The following is a 20145-nucleotide window of genomic DNA, read 5'->3' as shown; positions in this document are numbered from 1 at the left end:
TGGGTTGTTTGTTATCTTATTGTCTAATTTTTGAGTTCTTTGTATACTCTGGATATTAGGGCTCTATCTGAAGTGTGAGGAGTAAAGATTTGTTCCCAGGATGTAGGCTCCCTATTTACCTCTCTTATTGTTTCTTTTGCTGAGAAAAAACTTTTTAGCTTGAGTAAGTCCCATTTGTTGATTCTAGTTATTAACTTTTGTGCTATGGGTGTCCTATTAAGGAATTTGGAGCCTGACCCCACTGTATGTAGATCGGAGCCAACTTTTTCTTCTATCAGACGGCATGTCTCTGATTTGATATCAAGCTCCTTGATCCATTTTGAATTAACTTTTGTGCATGGCGAGAGAAAGGGATTCAGTTTCATTTTGTTGCATATGGATTTCCAGTTTTCCCAGCACCATTTGTTGAAGATGCTATCCTTCCTCCATTGCATGCTTTTAGCCCCTTTATCAAATATAAGATAGTTGTAGTTTTGTGGATTGGTTTCTGTGTCCTCTATTCTGTACCATTGGTCCACCCGCCTGTTTTGGTACCAGTACCATGCTGTTTTTGTTGCTATTGCTCTGTAGTATAGTTTGAAGTCTGGTATCGCTATACTGCCTGATTCACTCTTGCTGCTTAGCATTGTTTTTGCTATTCTGGGTCTTTTATTTTTCCATATGAATTTCATGATTGCTTTCTCTATTTCTACAAAAAATGCTGTTGGGATTTTGATTGGCATTGCATTAAACCTATAGAGAACTTTTGGTAATATCGCCATTTTGATGATGTTAGTTCTGCCTATCCATGAACAGGGTATATTTTTCCATCTTCTAAGATCTTCTTCAATTTCTCTCTTTAGGGTTCTGAAGTTTTCATTGTATAAGTCTTTCAGCTCTTTTGTTAGGTTGATTCCCAAGTATTTTATTTTTTTTTGAGGATATTGTGAATGGAGTGGTTGTCCTCATTTCCATTTCAGAGGATTTGTCACTGATATATAGGAATGCCTTTGATTTATGCGTGTTGATTTTATATCCTGCCACTTTGCTGAATTCATTTATTAGCTCTAATAGTTTCTTTGTAGAGCCTTTTGGGTCTGCTAGATATAGAATCATGTCACCTGCAAATAGTGATAATTTAAGTTCTTCCTTTCCTATTTTTATGCCTTTAATTTCTTTCATCTGTCTAATTGCTCTGGCCAGTGTTTCGAGAACTATGTTGAACAGAAGTGTAGAGAGAGAGGGCATCCATGTCTTGTTCCAGATTTTAGAGGGAATGCCTTCAATTTTTCTCCATTCAGAATGATGCTAGCCTGAGGCTTAGCATAGATTGCTTTTACAATATTGAGGTATGTTCCTGTTATCCCTAGTTTTTCTAGAGTTTTGAACATAAAGGGATGCTGTACTTTGTCGAATGCTTTTTCTGCATCTATCGAGATGATCATATGGTTCTTATTTTTAAGTCTATTGATGTGGTGAATAACATTTATTGATTTCCGTATATTGAACCAGCCTTGCATCCCAGGGATGAATCCTACTTGATCATGGTGCACAATTTTTTTGATATGTTTTTGTATCCGATTCGCCAGAATTTTATTGAGGATTTTTGCATCTAGGTTCATTAGAGATATTGGTCTGTAGTTTTCTTTCTTTGAAGTGTCTTTGTCTGGTTTAGGTATCAGGGTGATGTTGGCCTCGTAGAATGAATTTGGAAGTTCTCCCTCTTTTTCTATTTCCTGAAGTAGCTTGAAAAGTATTGGTATTAGTTCCTCTTTAAAGGTTTTGTAAAACTCTGCTGTATATCCATCCGGTCCTGGGCTTTTCTTAGTTGGTAGTCTTTTGATGGTTTCCTCTATTTCCCCAATTGATATTGGTCTGTTTAGGTTGTCTATATCCTCCTGACTCAATCTGGGCAGATCATATGACTTAAGAAATTTATCTGTGCCTTCACTATCTTCTAATTTATTGGAGTATAAGGATTCAAAATAATTTTTGATTATCTTCTGTATTTCTGAAGTGTCTGTTGTGATATTGCCTTTTTCTTCCCGTATGCTAGTAATTTGAGTTCTCTCTCTTCTTCTCTTCGCTAGCATGGCTAAGGGTCTGTCAATTTTGTTTATTTTTTCAAAGAACCAACTTTTAGTTTTGTCAATTTTTTCAATTGTTTCTTTTGTTTCGATTTCATTAATTTCAGCTCTGATTTTAATTATTTCTTGCCTTCTACTTCTTTTGCTTTTGTTTTGCTCTTCTTTTTCTAGGATTTTGAGATGAAGTATGAGATCATTTATTTGTTGGTTTTTTCTTTTTTTAAGGAATGAACTCCAAGCAATGAATTTTCCTCTTAGAACTGCTTTCAATGTGTCCCATAGATTCCGATATGTTGTGTCTGTGTTTTCATTTATCTCTAAGAATTTTTTAATTTCCTCCTTGATGTCTTCTATAACACATTGATCATTCAGTAACCTATTGTTCATTCTCCAAGTGATGCATGATTTTTCCTTCCTTCTTTTATCGTTGATTTTCAGTTTCATTCCATTATGATCAGATAAGATGCATGGTATTATCTCTACTCCTTTATATTGTCTGAGAGTTTCCCTGTGACATAATATATGATCTATTTTTGAGAAGGATCCATGTGCTGCTGAGAAAAAAGTGTAACTGCTTGACGTTGGGTGGTATATTCTATATATGCCAATTAAGTCTAGGTTATTAATTGTGTTATTGAGTTCTATAATTTCCTTATTCAACTTTTGTTTGGAAGATCTGTCCAGTGGCGAGAGAGGTGTGTTGAAGTATCCCATGATTATTGTATGGTGGTATATTAGACTCTTGAACTTGAGAGGAGTTTGTTTGATGAACAAAGCTGCACCATTGTTTGGGGCATATATATTTATGATTGTTATGTCTTGTTGGTGTATGGTTCCGTTAAGCAGTATGTAGTGTCCCTCTTTATTCCTTTTGATTAACTTTGGCTTGAAATCTATTTTATTTGATATGAGTGTGGACACTCCTGCTTGTTTCCGAAGTCCATATGAGTGATACGATTTTTCCCAACCTTTCACCTTCAGCCTATGTATGTCTTTTCCTATCAAATGTGTCTCCTGTAGGCAGCATATTGTTGGGTCTTGTTTTGTGATCCATTCTACTAGCCTGTGTCACTTAATTGGTGAGTTTAAGCCATTAACATTTAGGGTTATTATTGAGATATGGGTTGTTCTTCCAGCCATATTTGTTTATTTCTGTTACTAAACATGGTTTGTTTTCCTCTTTGATTATTTCCCCCCCCCTTTACTGTCCTACCTCCCACTGTTGGTTTTCATTGTTATTTTCCATTTCCTCTTCCTGTAATGTTTTGCCAAGGATGTTTTGAAGAGATGGTTTTCTAGCTGCAAATTCTTTTAACTTTTGTTTATCGTGGAAGGTTTTAATTTCATCTTCCATCCTGAAGCTTAATTTCGCTGGATACACAATTCTTGGTTGGAACCCATTTTCTTTCAGTGTTTGAAATATGTTATTCCAGGATCTTCTAGCTTTCAGAGTCTGTGTTGAAAGATCAGCTGTTATCCTGATTGGCTTACCCCTAAATGTAATCTGCTTCCTTTCTCTTGTAGCTTTTAAAATTCTCTCCTTATTCTGTATGTTGGGCATCTTCATTATAATGTGTCTAGGTGTGGATCTCTTATGATTTTGCACATTCGGCGTCCTGTAGGCTTCTAGGATTTGGGATTCTGTCTCATTCTTCAAGTCTGGGAATTTTTCACGCATTATTTCATTGAATAGATTGCTCATTCCTTTGGTTTGGAGTTCTATACCTTCCTGTATCCCAATGACTCTTAAGTTTGGTCTCTTTATGTTATCCCATATTTCTTGGATGTTGTGCTCATGGTTTCTTAACAGTCTTGCTGAGCTGTCTATGTTCTTTTCAAGTTGAAATACTTTGTCTTCATTGTCTGATGTTCTATCTTCTAAGTGTTCTACTCTGCTGGTCACCATATTTTCTTTAGCCACTGTTCCATGGATGGATACCTAGGCTGATTTCCATAGTTCAGCTAATGTGAATTGTGCTGGTATGAACATGGGTATGTATGTATCACTGTAGTATGATGACTTTAATTCTTCAGTATAAATATTGGGAAGTGGTATAGTTGGGTCTAATGGTCCTTCCATGCCTAGCTTTTTGAGGAAACTGTATACTGATTTTCATAGTGGTTGTATTAATTTAGAATGCCCACAATATTATAAAAGTGTTTATTTTTGCCCATATCTTCTTTAGTATTCATTATTGTCTGTATTCTTGATGATTACCATTCAGATTGGGATGAGATGAAATCTCAGTGTAGTTTTATTTTTGCATTTCCTAATCGCTAATGATATTGCACTTTTTAAAAAATATATTTGTTGGCCATTTGTATTTCTTGAGAAAAGTCTATTTAATTCATTGACCATTTGTTAATTGAGTTATTGATTTTTTTGTGTAAGGTTTTTTGAGCTCTTTATATATTCTAGATATTAATTCTCTATGAGGTGAGTAAATAGCAAAGATTTCTCTTTCATTCTCTAGGTTTTGTCTTCACATTCTTAACTGTTTTCTTTGCTCTGCAGAAGCATTTTAATTTTATGCCATCCCAAATTATATTTCCTGAGCTTTAGGGGTCCTAATGTGAGAATTGTTGGCTGTGCCTATATGCTGATTTGTTGATCTTACATTTTCTTCTAGGAGTTGCAGAGTTTCTGGTCTAATTCCTAGGCCTTTGATATATTTTGAGTTAGTTTTTGTGCAGCGTGAGAGATAAAGGTCTAGTTTCATTGTTCTACGTGTGAATAACCAGTTGTCCCAGCACCATTTCTTAAAAAGGCTGTTGTTTCTTCAGTGTTTGTTTTTGTTATTTTGTCAAGGCTTGGATGATTGTAGATATGTGGGCTTGTCTCTGCGTCTTCTAGTCTGTACTATTGGTCTATGTGCCTGTTTTAATGCCAGTACCATGCAGTTTTTGTTAATATAGCTGTGTAGTATAGTTTGAAGTCTAGTGTTGTGGTTCCTTCAGCCTTGCTTCTTTAGTTTAGAATTGCTTTGGCTCTTCTAGATCCTTCACTATTCCAAATGAATTTTAGGACTATTTTTCTAGTTCTGTGAAATATGTCACTGATATATTTATGGAGATTGCACTGATATATTTATGGAGATTGCATTGAATCTGTATATGGCTCTTGAGAGTATGGCCATTTTAACAATAGCAATCTGTCCATCATGAACATGGGATGTCTTTCCATCTTCTGAGGTCTTCTTCAATTTCTTTCTTCAATGTTTTATAGTTTTCACTGTAGAGGTATTTCACCTCTTTGGTTATATTTATTCCTAGGTAATTTATTTATTTATTTTTTGAGGCTGTTGGGAGTGGAATTCTTAATGAAAAACGAAGGAGTCTTTCCCACTGAAGTGGTCAGAATAGTTGACAAGAATGGATGGTCACTTTCTTTCTTTCTTTCTTTCTTTCTTTCTTTCTTTCTTTCTTTCTTTCTTTCTTTCTTTCTTTCTTCTTTAGCTATATATTGAGAGTGAGAGCAAGAGCTAGAAGTTGTTAATTCCTTTCTATGTTTTATTGCTCTCTGAACTGCCAGTTTGTATGTCTGTCGTAAGACTGAAGATGGTTGAAATAAATCTCAACTTCCCCTTTCACCAGTATGAGGTAGGATGGAATGGGAAGTACTGTCAGTTGGAGTTTTGTCTGCACAGACCATATTGATTCACTTCCAGGGTGGGGCTGATGCAGAGTTCTATGAAGAAAGTTCTAATCTTGTACAACTAATTCTCTTCTAGGTCTAATTTTGCCTCAGGGGCTTTGTTGAGTGGTGTCTGTTCTGTCCTGGCAGTTGCTAATTTCATTGGGAAGTCTGGATCTCAGGAGTATCCCAAGAATTATTCTTGTGGGGACATGGAAGCCAAACCACACACTCTACTGCCCATAAACACAATCTTCCCAGGGTTACTCCTGAGTGTAGTCACACCTATCTGTTCAGATTCTCAACTTGCTTCAGTCGGCCCATGAGCTGCCAGACTCAGAGGAGTAAAGAATTGGACTCCCCTTTGTGTTTCTGATCCCCCTGGATAGAATCTTCTCTGTGCCTGTTTCACTCATATTCTACTAGACCACAAGGTAGGTGCTTGCTGAAATAGTGTGGCAATGTTTGCTATGATTTCCCAGCTCCCACAGCAGTAGTTGTAGCATGGCTGCCTCAAGGTGATTTCTGCCTCAGCTGTCTGTAGCCAGCACCAATGGCACAGGGCAGCCTCTGCATCAGTCAAGTTCAGGCTGCTTTTCTGGTTTTTCTGTTTTCAAATCTGTGTTTCTCTCTATGTTCTCCTGACCTCTTTGGTGAACCAGCACTGTTTCTGTGGCTGCCACCACATCTATCTTGGTTCCAATGTACTCTTTCTTCTTTGTTTAGTATACCCAAATATCTGAATCTCAGATGCTCTGACTGATCCATATTGAATTATAGTGAAGTCCCTCTTTCACCCAGCTTGCTGAGAAACAAACTACCTCTGCTTGAATCCCAATCCACAGAGCAATTAGGAATGCAGCCTTCCTCTGATGTATCATCTTGCATCTCCTTGAGGTATTACGTGATCTACTTTTTTAAAACTTGATCTACTGTTTGAATAAATAAATGTGAAATGGCTAAGTGTTAAAACAAACATTTGAAGAAAACTGAGGTAAAATAAAATATTACCTCACAGAATGGATATTTGGTATATCATAATAAATGTAAGTTTATCAAAATTATTTCAGCTAAATTTTTAGTCATTAAGTCACAAGAGCTTGATCACATAGTATATCAATAATTTCATAAGACTCAATTTCTGAATTGCAATAAACCACTTATTTTCAAAGAGATTTCTGAAGAACCAATGTATCTTTGGGGTACTGCAGTTTCCTCTAATACTGTCTTCTTTTATCAGTACAATTTATCTTTGATTATGTTTAGAATGGACGATTTATTATAAGCCTTGTGCATTTTTTTCCTCTTGAAATGTGATGGTGTGCTGTCTCCTCCTCCTCCTCCTCCTCCTCCTCCTCCTCTTCCTCCTCCTTCTTCTTCTTCGTTTTTGACTTGGTGTGCTGTATTCTTAAAAGCTGTGAAGAACTTACAAAGTAGGAATTTTCTGGAGTGAAATATGCTTACCTAAATGAAATTTATGACTATTATTATAAATTCTAGTTTACCAAGGAATTCCACAACCAATAAAATTATGATTTAATTTTAATTAATGATATAAAATTATAGTTTAATTTCTGTCTTTCTACCTTTGCTATTTAAATTCTTTTGCAAAAGGAGGTCATGCTGTTCTACTTTTAATATTTAAAACCTTTTGCAAAAGAAGGTCATACTGTTCTTAAAATACCACACTGTCTTAATATTTATGTATACTAGTATTTTATTTCCTTATTTAAATATTGAAAGTAAAAATTTACTATGAAGTCAACAATTCTCACAATCATTATTTTTAGGAGCCATTTATTCTGGTCAAAATCAATGTACGTTTTACTAGACTCACAGAATTCAACATATAAACATACAATAGGATCTTCATTAAAATTACATTTAGAATAACTAAGAATAGCTTAAATAAAATATTAATGTGTTAATAATAAATTTGAATGAAAAGTTGTTCTTATAGTACTAACATTGTTTTTCCTATGTGATCATATGATCATTGATCATACAAATTCAGGGTTATTAGAAAGAAGTTCAAGTCAACATTCAACTATTTGATGGTGTTCCATAAACTGGAGTAAAACAGCAGATATTAAAAACATTCCTAAATAGAAGCTGAACTTTTCAGTGCATTCGCTATAATGCATATTTTCATATCTTACTATATTTTAGTCATATTATTATTCCTGATGTTTGGCCTCACCTTGGGTCTAGACTATGGTGACTATATTCATCTATAGACTGAAACCTCGGAAACCGTGAGCTAAAACAAACTTTTTCTCCTCTATGTTTCCCTTATCAGGTCTTTTGGTCATAGTGAAGCAAGAACTTACTAAAACAGGGCTATATTCTGGAAACTGGACTTTAAGAAAGCTCTCTAAAGTGCTAGGCACTTGCATTAGTCACCATGAGCTACTAAAATAAAGTATCAGAGATTGGATGCGGAGCAAACACTCAACCTCACAGTTATGAAGGTGGAAGTATGAGATCAGGGTGCCAATGTAGGCAGGTTCTGATGAGGGGCCTCTTCAGGTTTGCAGATGGTTGTTTCTTTCTGTAACATCACATGGAGAGAATGAGGCTGTGGGTAGGGGGAGAGAGAGAGAGAGAGAGAGAGAGAGAGAGAGAGAGAGAGATATCAAGTGCAAACTCTCTGAGCACTTTTTAAAAGGGCACTGATTCCAGAATCAGTGTGGAAGCCAAACCACACACTCTGCTGCCCAAAACATGATCCTCATGATTTTATCTAATCCTAATTGTTGCCCAAATGTCCTATCTCCAGATATCATATGGGGGGTTAGGGTTTTAACCTAACAAATAGTCATTCTCCACTGTAAGTGAAGTCAGGGGCTCTGTTGGTGTCTATCACAGAATCTTCCATTTTCTTTTTCTTTGCCTTAGAAATCCTATTTTTTTTCTCACTTAAGAAGATCCTGGAATTCAGTGAACAGTTTTTACCACCTTTCCCTCAATTCCAAAACAAAGACTCTGTGTCTTCACATCAACAGACATATAAAATGTACATTAAAAGCTTTTGCTCATTGCTCACTTGTCTTTGCAATCTAGAAGAAAATGTCTCACTTGGTTCAAGGAAATTTATAGGGCAGAGTTTACTCCATTTATATAACTGCCTTTGAAAAGACAATATCCAGGAAAAGAAAAGGATGAGGGGATGAGTATTTCATTTTTATCCGGCATAATGGTTATTTCCTTTAGGGCATTAATAATGTTTTGTCTAGATGAACAAAAACAAATTGTGAAATCTTACATGACACACCAAGGATCTCAATATACTTATGGAAGTGTCTACCAACTCTTTTGGGGCATTAATTTCTCAATTTCCTTTTTCACTTTGCCCCATCTGCCTGAGTGAATCAAGGGAAACCCCAGTTTTTGAAAAAACTGCTTCTTTTTAGTTAACGGTTATACTGGGAACTTTCTGACCTCACCAGAAGCTAAGATTGGTGTTCAATCTCAAGTATTTATGAACATATTTCTCTATCCACAGAAATATATACTCTGAAAAAAAAAGGACGAGGTTCCTGGTCCTCTTGACCACTGGTCAACATAGAGTAAACACACAATGAGGCTTGAAGAAACTCAGAGTAAACGTGAGTACTTTTTTCAATTTTAAATAGGCAGAGGAAATGATAACTAAGAGTTAACAATGTGAATTGCTGATAATTGCAAAGATCAAAGATAGTGATGAGAAGGAGCAGTGGGAGGAAATGAGGATGACCTTGGTGAAGAGACAGATGAGTTGGGTAGCAGAAAGTTCTTTACAAAATGTAGGTTGTAGCAAGAGAGGAATAATAAAAGTATAAAAGAGAAGTAAGGTGAAAAGAAAGAGAGTAATTTGGGAAGATTCTTTTTAAAATGCTTTTATTAGTGCATTGTTGTTATATACAAATGGGGTTTCATTTTGACACAAACATACACGTGTGGAGTACCATTTGCTTCATTTTAGTCCTCAGTATTTCCTCTTTCCCTCCTCTCCTCTCTCCTTCTGTTTCTCTTTCTCTATTTTACTTGTCATTCTTCTATTTATTTATTATTTTTAATTGGTGTTGTATAGACATACATAAAGGTGAAATTCAGTGTAATATATTCATATTTGTACGTAGCATAACTTGGACAACTTCATTCTGCTTGGATGGATTATTTTAAGGGGGAGAGAGAAGGAGGGTGTAGAAATGCACTGCCTCAGGCTCATGGTATATCATAGGTTCTGACTCTGATTTTGTTTGACTTAAAGGACACCAAAATATTTGTGTTGTAAGAATGTTAAATAATAGTTTTGAGAAATATGGAGAATTAATGAAAAATTATTTAAATTTAAAATTAAAGTTTTGCTTAATCTCATCAACCCACCAAGGTGAACTTTATTGGGATCACATTGTATAGTGGTCCTGAAAAATGCCTTTTCATGTAACAACATGTCTTGGGAATTTTTAAGCTAATACATAATGATATGCATAATCATTTAGCTGTTACATAGAATTTCATTATATACAATGATTGTAATTTAGAATATATGATATTGATAACACATATGTAAGTATTAGGTCCTTTTTTTTCACAACTATTTGATGGTGTTCCATAAGTAAAACAGCAGCTATTAAAAACTGCAATGCACATTCTTTTATTTGTAGAAAATTAATGAGTTTAAAAGTGGATAAAATCTACTGAATTGATATTTCCAAAAGATTTTTTTTTTAATTTACAGTCTCAGCAGCAGTTGCTTCCTCACTGTGGGTACTTATTTCCTCACATCCTTGCCAACACTGCAATTTTTACTTTCCTTCTACAATATGAAAAATCGATATGAAAAATCACACTACAATATTATAGTTCATGTTTCCTGATTGAGCATATCTTGATAACCATTTATAATTTCAGCAGATTATAATTTGGGCATATTTTCTGCTCAAAGCTTTGCTCAGTTTTCTAATTGACTTTGAAATTCTTTATACAATATGGATTGTAATATTGGGACAAGACTTTTCTTTCATGTATTCCTTATTGTTTTAGGTTGTTTTGTTACATAGAAGACTTAATTTTTATGTACTCAAATTCTCAACTTTTTTTTGGATTTCAGGTTTTATGTTTTGCTTATAAAAATGTTTCCTATTCCAAAATTATAAAAATGTTCACAATTATTTATTTACCAGTGAGCTCTAAAATCAATATATTCACAAGAAATATTTAAGCTGTCCTCTAGATACTAAAATGTTTTGGATGTTCTTACATTTAGCTTGCTCCTTGGTAGAACTGCCTTTCTTACACTTTTTGGCCAAGTTATCTAACCAGTTTCTTTTTGTTTTGTTTTTTAGGACAAGGAGGCCGGCATTCCCAGCTGGTCACTTGGGTCTCTGCAATTGTTTGCATCTTTCTTCTCAGTGCCTGTTTTATTGCAAATTGTTTTGGTAAGTTATTAGCTAAGGTGGAACTCTTATTGAATTATTTCTTGAAAACAACTTTCATAAGGTTAATCCTAGCCTTTTACTGTCTTGATTTTCCCCAACATATAAATGTATAATACATTCAGTGTCTTTGATTTAAAATTCAGACTTACCTAGTTGCCTTTTATTGTTTGATGGTGCTATCTTGTGCCACAGAATGAAAGACTATTTTAGTACTTGTAAAAACTGGTGAAAACAGTAAAGTTTTGAATTCGAATTACAAAGGGCTGCATCTTATGAGTAGGGAGTAAGCAGAAAAAAAACAACTTTCTAATGTATTGACTTTGAAAGGGAGAGCAAGTTTGGATGTTCCCCTCCATTCCCTTCTCTGCCTCCTTCTTTCTTTCCCTCCCTCCCTCCCTCCCTTTCCTTCTTTTATTCCTCCCTCCCTCTCTCCCTCCCTCTCTCCAATTCTTTTCCTCCCTCCCTCCCTCCTTCTCTCCTTTCCTTTTTCAAAAAAAACCACAACACTTTATTGAGAAATGGTTGACATATAAAAAGCTATAAATACTTAACACACACATATGAAGTTTGAGGATAAGTATATATTTATGGGACATAAGTATCATCGCAACCATAGGAAAACTTGTTTTTAATGATATCAAGACCCAAAATAAAATTATTAAAATAAAAGTAATATTACACAGGTACAAAAACAAACAGACTAGAGGAAATTAATAGAGATCTTAATTACATATCCTGCATACATAAACTTTTTATATAAAAACAGAAGGGAATATTGCATAGTTATGAGAAGAGGATCATTTTGCTAAATTAATATTTAAACCCATTAATTTATCTATATTTAATAAATGAAACTAGGCTCCTGCATCACACTAAGTACAAACATCCATCCAAATTGGATTATTGACCAACATGTGAAGAGTGAATTAATTAAATCTTAAAAAGATAAATGGAGAATATCTTTATGATCTTGATAGGGCAATGATTTCTTAAATCACAAAATGCACATCTAAAATAAATACAGCTTTGACAAATTATAATACATTGAAATAAGAGTTACCATATAACAAGATAACAAAGTGGAAACAGAAAACCCTAAAAGAAAACATTTGTAGTCTATACAACTAATATATGTGATATCTATACTACAAAATCTTTTCAATTCAATAGAAAAAAATCTACAACACAATAGCAAAATTTTAAATAGTACATTATAAGAAAAATGATAGTCAAATAAACACAGGAAAGTCAACTTCATTAGTCAGGAGAAACGCAACTGCAACTCACAATGAGATACCATGCAAACATTCCAGGACGGTAGTGATTAAAAAATCTGCACTTCACAATATTGTTGATGCTATGGAAAATTGGACCCGAACTGCTAAAGACTTGGTGCTTGTGTGAGTGTGAAGCAGACAACCTCTTTGGAAAAGTGTACCATGATTATAGTTTATAACATGTTTATGCTATCATCATCAATTGCACTTCCAGGGATTTACCTTACAGAAATGCATGCTTATGTGCTTTAGAATGGTGGTGAATATTGCTCAGAGAAGCATATTCACAACAGCCAAACACTGTAAATAATACAAATGTCTACTAGAAGAAGAATAGATAAATATGTTTTATACATTGCTATAGCAAAGAAATGGATGAGTTATTGCACATGCATTAGCATGGATAAATTCCAGAAACAATACTGAGCAGAAGATTAAAACCAAAGGAATACATTCCATGATTCCATATAGTCTTGGATTACATTATTACAGTGGTAAAATTGTGAAGCAAAGCACTTTAAAAGTCAGGAAATGGTTACCTTACAGAATAAGTGGAATGCATTTGGGTTCTGAAGGCCACTGGCAATATTCTATTTCTTGAGTAGGACAAAATACCTGGAGTTTAACATATTACTATTACATGTTACAATAGTTTTCTAAACTGTACATTTATGTTTTCCACTTTCTTTAAAGCATTTGGCCATATTTCAGAGAAAAATTACTAATAAATATTAATATCAAATATAATTTTCAACAATTGCTTTTTAAAAATATTTAATTGATTTTTATTTTTTAAATACATGACAGTGGAATGCATTGCAATTCTTATTACATATACAGAGCACAATTTTTCATATCTCTGTATATAAAGTATGTTCACACCAATTCATGTCTTAATACATGTACTTTGGATAATGATGTCTATCACATTCCACCATCATTGCTAACCCCCGCCCCCGCCCTTCTCCTCCCACCCCTCTGCCCTATCTGGAGTTTGTCTGTTCCTCCCATGCTCCCCTCCCTACCCCATTATGGGTAAGAGAAAACATTTTATATCAGAGAAAATATTTGGTATTTGGGTTTTTTTTGGGGGGGATTGGCTAACTTCACTTAGCATTGCTTTCTTCAATGCCATCCATTTACCTGCAAATGCCATGATTTTATTCTTTTTTTGTTGCTCAGTAATATTCCATTGTGTATATATGCTACATTTTTTAATCCATTCATCTACAGAGGGGCATCTAGGTTTGTTCCATAGTTTAGCTATTGTGAATTGTGCTGCTATAAACATTGATGTGGCTGTGTCCCTATAGTATGCTGTTTTTAAGTCCTTTGGGTATAGACTGAGGAAAGGAACAGCTGGGTCAAATGGTGGTTCCATTCCTAGTTGCTTTCAACCAATTCACTTGTTGCTGGCACAAAGAAACTGCATAGGAAAAAAAGAGAATGTGTTGGCTTTAACTATTAGAGTAAGAGAAAATTCAGACTTCTTTAATTTTTCTATTAAAATTGGTTATGTAAAGAAAGGAAACTAAACTTTTCTTTCTTGACAGTGACATATCACAATTTTTTACGTAAGAGAGGAATGCAAAGGTTCAAGTTACCAGAGTATCATATGAAGCTAACATGCATCAGAGAAGAATCAGGACTAAAAGGTATAGATAGCAGAGAGCATAAACGAATGTCTTCTTATTTTCATTTCTATTCAAATTCATAATTTGATTTAAAGAATATAAGCAGTAAGCCAAGGAGGAGTAAAATAACATAAAGAAGAATCTAGCATAGAGGTGAATATATAAGTAAACTGGGAAAAATATTTCTCATGACTACACTCCGTGGAATAACTGGAAAAAATATAATAACACATTCATGGGCTATTTTTGACATCCAATATATAACATGAATTTAATTCCAATTTATTATATGGACAGATTCTTCTTAGACTATATAGCTCAGCTGAGATATATTTTTATCTTTTATTTGCAGTCTCATTTAAGAGAATGGAGAAATGCTTGAGTTTTAACAGATTTTCTTTTGACTCCTTCTGATAAGATGTCTTGCAAAAGACTTTGAGGAAACACTTTATATTTGAAAGTAAATAGATGGATATAGGGACATTGTTTTTGAAGAGAATACTCTGCAATTTTCTCATCGACATTATGTGGTTTCAGGTACTATTATTTAGAAGATATTTAGAATTTATTTTTTTTTTGAAATTTTGCTGGGGGGGTGGGAAATGGGAGATAATGATTGTGGTAATCCTGGTATTACTTACACAAATGTTAAATGGATATTAAGTCATAGAATAGTTATGCAATTTGTCACAGATGAAAAAAAATTATCTAATTTCCATTTCAATTTTCACCTGAGGAGGTACCTGGAATTGCTGTCCTATTGGCTGGAAAGGCTTCCAGTCCAACTGCTATATTCCTTTTAATGACAACAAAACATGGGCTGAGAGTGAAAGGAACTGTTCAGAGATGGGGGCCCATCTAGCGACAATCAGCACAGAAGCTGAGCAGGTTTGTCAGGAACTCTACCACAGTTTCTCTACTGCTTTGAATCTCTTTTCAGGGAAAAAATTTTTCTGCTCTTCTAGACCTCTGGATCTTTTCTTCATCTATTCCATATGTTTGGTAGGCCTTTTCTTATCTTATTTTTTTCTTCTTTCCTTCCCTCCCTCCTTCCTTCTCCTTCTCCTTTCTTCTTCTTTGGGGGTACTGGGGATTGAACTGAATTCATGAGCACTCAACCACTGAGCCACATCTCCAGCCCTATTCTGTATTTTATTTAGAGACTGGGGTCTCACTGAGTTGCTTAGCATCTTGCTTTTGTTAAGGCTGGCTTTGAATTCGTGATCCTCCTGCCTCAGTCTCCTGAGCCACTGTGATTACAGGCATGGGCCACTACGTCCAGGTAAACTGTGGTTTTAATAGTAAAGCCCACCATATGTTACAGTATACTTTACCATTTCTCTGATAATAGAAACGTTACATACATGTGGAATTATATAGTAACATATACATCTATCTATGAAACATTTTTTACATGTTAGAAAATTAGCGATTTTTCTTTATATTGTCAACTTCTCATCTTTCTGGGTTTTATTCAAGCATTATCTCTTCTAGAAAATGACCCTGATGACCTTCCCTACTCCACCATCCCAATTCTAAGTTGTAGGTACAGTTGTAACTCATTTGCAAGTGAGGTCGTAGCATTTACTCTAGTGTACTAAAATGTCTGTTTGCTACACCATCTCTTCCATTGACTCCCACTTGGGAGAGGGCTGGAGCCTTACTATACTCATCTTTGCATCTCTAGTGTTCTGTGCAGAGCCAGGTAGGCACACTGGATAAGACTTATTAAATGTTTGGTGAGTATGTGGGTAAACGAGTGATTAATCAGGATTGATTATAGCTTCTCAAGATAAAGTACAGACAAAAAATTGAGATGTATAATTCTAATTCCAAATAAAGAAATATTTGGTAAGTTCAGTTTTTCAAAGATGAAACTTATTTCCTCATACATTTATGACTCAGATTCTATTTTTTCTTAATCAGTAGTTTCCTTGAGGATTCTATCTCTAAGCCTTTTCCATCTATAGGCTTGCTGCTGTTCAAATAAATGCAATTTAAAGAAACAATTAAAAAAGGCAATTTTAGAAACAAAAGCCTCTACAAATAAAATGCTATTAAGCAGGTATTAAGAGGGCTTCAAGTATGAGCTCATTTAATCTACACAGTAATTCTATGAAGTAGTAAGTTGTTCTTTTTGGAGATAAGAAAACTGGGGATTCAGTAAGACAAAAGTATTTACTAAAATCGTTAGAAGCAGGATTTGAAAACAGACCTGATATCAAATCTTTGTACTAAACCAGTAATCTATTTGACTTCTCTTTCTCAACAAAACAGCTATGGCTTAAGTTCAAATATATCTATAAAAATCTATATTTTGTGTGCAGAACTTTATGACTAAATTTTTGGATAGACGATTTTCATATTTCCTGGGACTTACAGATGAGGATATGGAAGGTCAATGGCACTGGGTGGACCAGACACCATTTAATCCACACATGGCGTGAGTATATTGGTTGGGGCTAAGGGAATTTATAGGCAAATGTGAGAAGATGTAGCAAGAAGAATTAATTGTAGAGTGGAATACACCAATGTAAAATATTTACTCAGAATAGAGCAGTGTGGATCAAGTAGCCTCTGTAGGCCACACCCAGTTGCAGAATAATCCTGACTTTAGCAAAATTTTTGGTATTTTTATTTATTCAATATTGATGGAAGAATGGGTAGCTTAACAGTTATTTGAGAAAATAGTCCTTAAACTTGACATTTGTATAAACAACATAATGTGATATATATGTCTTCACTATCAGCTAAGAGTATACTACTGTATATATATGTATGTGTGTGCGTGATTCAATTCCAGTATGGGGATTGAATCCAAGTACATTATACTACTGAGATATACTCCCAGTCCTTTATTTTTCGTATTGAGACAGGGTATTATCAAGTTTCCAAGGCTGACCTTGAATAATTGTGATCTTCTTGAGTCTTTGGCATTACATGTGTGCCACTATGTCCTGCTGATAAAAATTATTATTGAGAATTATAACCTGTTTTTATTCTGTGAAACCAATATTGTCTAATATAAACAAAATCACAAAGTACAATTACAATGTTTTAACAATCACAAGAATAAAGTAAAAAGAAATAGTAAAATTTATTTTAATAATGCTTTAATTATCATGAATAATATATTTAACTCAATAATCCAAATCTTGTTTCAATGTGTGATTAATAGAAAACTATTAGTAAGATGTTTAAACCCTTTCTTTTTGTACTAAGTTTTCAAAGTAAGGTGTGCACATAACAAACATCTCCTATAGAGAGATCACATTTCAAGTGCTCAATAGGTGTTCAAGAGTCACATCAAATAGTGACTCTTGCATTGCACAGTGCAGCTCTGAAATGTTCAATAGGGACATTTTCTCTGACATGGTCTCCTGATAACTATATCTGTAATCCATATCACCTATATCTCTCTCTGTTTCTTCTTCTTTCAGATTCTGGCATGAGAATGAACCTAACAACTTTCAGGAAGAAGACTGTGTGGTCATTGTTAATGCCCAAGATAAATGGGCCTGGAATGATTTTCCTTGTAACTTTGAGACAAGTAGAATTTGTAAGATACCTGGAACAGGATTCAACTAGAAACCTACAAAGTGATTCCTGTGATGGAAAAGAACAACCAAATCAAGCAGGGCAGAATGTAAAGCATCATTCAAACAGAGAAAACGTGGAGTCATAGAGCATTTTTCAGTCAGAATGCCTTTATTTATTTTTGTTCAACTCATGCAAGGTTGTGTGTGTGTGTGTGTGTGCACAAGATAATGTGATTTTGTGTGGTGTTTTCATGGAAAGAATCATCTATTCCATGAGAACCAGTTTCATTATCTTTGCTTTCTTGATATTATCTCAAGGTAATTACTTTTTGTTTGGTATGCATTGATTAAATATCTAACAGAATCACTTGAATAATGCAATCTTTTTGTCATTTTTCTCTTGTTTTAATTCTTATATCTTAGAATTCTTAACTGGTAGTGGTGAATCATTTTTTTTACCCAAGTATCACAGCCTTTGAAGTATTTATGTGATATTTTTATTGTTTTATGTTTCATTTTCAGACTTTGAAGTAATGTCATTAAACTGACATTTGTGAGTGAAAATTTTCCAGAACCATAGTATAAAACAGTTCTAAATTATGGTACTGCACAGGTAGAAAAACAATGAATAACCTCCTTACTCCACTCTAAATAATTTTGAAAGCAGAATGTATCAAACTGACTTAATATCATTTTTAGTGGAAAATCCCATTATTGGCCACTTGAACCAAACACCTTCAATTCTATAGGATTGAAGGAAAAAGATCCTTGGGAAGATAAAAAGCTCACCTTTGTATTGCTTGCTCATGATAATCATTACTAAGGCTTAGATCTATCCTTTAGTAGAGATGAAATGTATTCCCTTTGGAATTATAGGAAAGTTACTGGGGATAATTTGGCTCTTAGCTAACAGTTAAAATTTATTAATTATTTGGGGTTCCACTATATTGGTAACTTCATTTTCACATGAAGGAAAGAGTCACATTTTAACCCATTCATTTATATTGTTAAAATATTTTTAAGCTATAAAGCTACAGTTCAAACTAGAAAGGAAGTCATTGTTTTAACCTCTTAAAATTGTTATGTATGTAGTACCACTTATGAGGCAGTCCCATTCAACTTTAATAAGATACAGTGCTTTCTTAAAAATTTTAATCAGCTAATGTTTCCTGGCTCTCAACTGAAAGATTTTAAGTAATAACTTTTTAAAAGATTTTCTATGCCACTCTTTTAAAAACAGTATTTATTTTGTAAACTGTTATTGATTTTTCTGATTTTGGAGTGTTGGTGTATGATTATATGTGGGGATTGGGTGCAATGTGTGTGTGTGTGTGTGTGTGTGTGTGTGTGTGTGTGGTGTGTGTTATGTGTCTGCATCTCAAACTGATGCTTTTAATTGGAGTGATACTAAGTAGTTTTAATCCTGTCTACCATATACACTAAATTACATAGCCCAAAGCCTGTTATAATAATTTTATGTAGATGCTACTAGGCTTTGTACAGTTAATTCTTCAATTATTAATTCATATAAACCTGTATATAGGTAGAGATTCCGTTGTCAATAAAATGTGATAATTTATTCAGTTATGTCTATCTCTGTATAATGTGTTTCTCCAAATGCCAATCATCTTTCATCACCTCCAATGCCATCACTACACCCTAAGCCTCATGGCCTTTGGATCTATCTCTCTGTTTCCAACCTTAGTCATTTTCGGTCTGTTTTCAATTCTCATAGCACATCTCCTATTCACAATTTTTTAAAACATAACTGACAGTAATTTAATAAAAATAAACTCTAAATTTTAGTACTTTATAATGTTCTAGAAGCTTGAAACACTCAAAAGATTTTAAGCAGTGTTTTTATTTTTATTTTTTTAAATATACATGTGTATTAAAGAGGAAAAACAAGAAACACATAAATAAAAGTATGAAATAAATCTTCAGTCCCCCAATGCCCCTTCAGAGGAAATATGATTATCGGTTTATTTTATATATTTCCATATGTTTACATAATATATAACTATGTATTCTACAAATGAAGGGTTAAATATGTATACTGTATAAGCTAGCTATGTGCTATATGAAATATAGACATATGCATACTATATGAACATATTAATATGTAGTCCACAATATTTTATACTGATATAATCAATATTTACATATTCCTAAACATCTTTTTTAAACTTAATAATGGTTTGGAAATTGTTTTTACCTTGTTTTTTATAAGTGAATAGCATTTCATTGTATGGTTGTATCATAATTGGAAGTAATCTTAAAATTATAAATTATTTCCTTTATATAATAAAAAATCAACAAGATGATAGCTCTAAAACAAACCACAAAGCAGTCCCAGTTCAGAGCTGGAAATGGGGAAAATATTTCATGTATTTTCCATCTACAAATATATGGGGCTTACAGAACAAGTTTGAATGCATTGAGAGGTGATGTGCAGTTCTGGAGAGTTAAGAGATGGATTATATGTGTACAAAGAAAACTAAATAAATAATGAAAAATAATGACAATACTAACCACAGTGAAAATCAGAATGCTTTAAGAGTACATGATAATA

General features: G+C 33.9%; 1 protein-coding gene across 4 annotated transcripts; it reads left to right on the top strand.

Annotated features, from left to right (window-relative positions):
- Positions 1–9046: 9046 nt before the first annotated feature.
- Positions 9047–19156, top strand: Clec4d (C-type lectin domain family 4 member D). Of its 4 annotated transcripts, none has more exons than XM_046440031.2 (6): positions 9049–9308; positions 11031–11123; positions 13954–14055; positions 14774–14922; positions 16417–16477; positions 17475–19156. In XM_046440031.2, the coding sequence occupies exons 1-6, from the start codon at positions 9281–9283 to the stop codon at positions 17717–17719; spliced, it is 678 nt and encodes a 225-aa protein (XP_046295987.1). In that variant the 5' UTR covers positions 9049–9280; the 3' UTR covers positions 17720–19156. The 4 variants fall into 4 exon arrangements, with proteins under 4 accessions (XP_046295989.1, XP_046295987.1, XP_046295986.1 ...); XM_046440030.2 differs by having other exon boundaries at positions 14771–14922; XM_046440032.2 differs by having other exon boundaries at positions 9050–9308; positions 14771–14922; positions 16362–16477.
- Positions 19157–20145: the final 989 nt, after the last annotated feature.

Source organism: Marmota monax, unplaced genomic scaffold, assembly GCF_021218885.2.
Source record: "Marmota monax isolate L192 unplaced genomic scaffold, Marmota_monax_Labrador192_F-V1.1 WCK01_AAM20220418_F8-fsc00449, whole genome shotgun sequence".
In the NCBI taxonomy this organism is placed as follows: Eukaryota; Metazoa; Chordata; class Mammalia; order Rodentia; family Sciuridae; genus Marmota; species Marmota monax.
The sequence above is the reverse complement of the archived record's forward strand: the minus strand, read 5'-3'. Positions and strand labels throughout refer to the sequence as shown.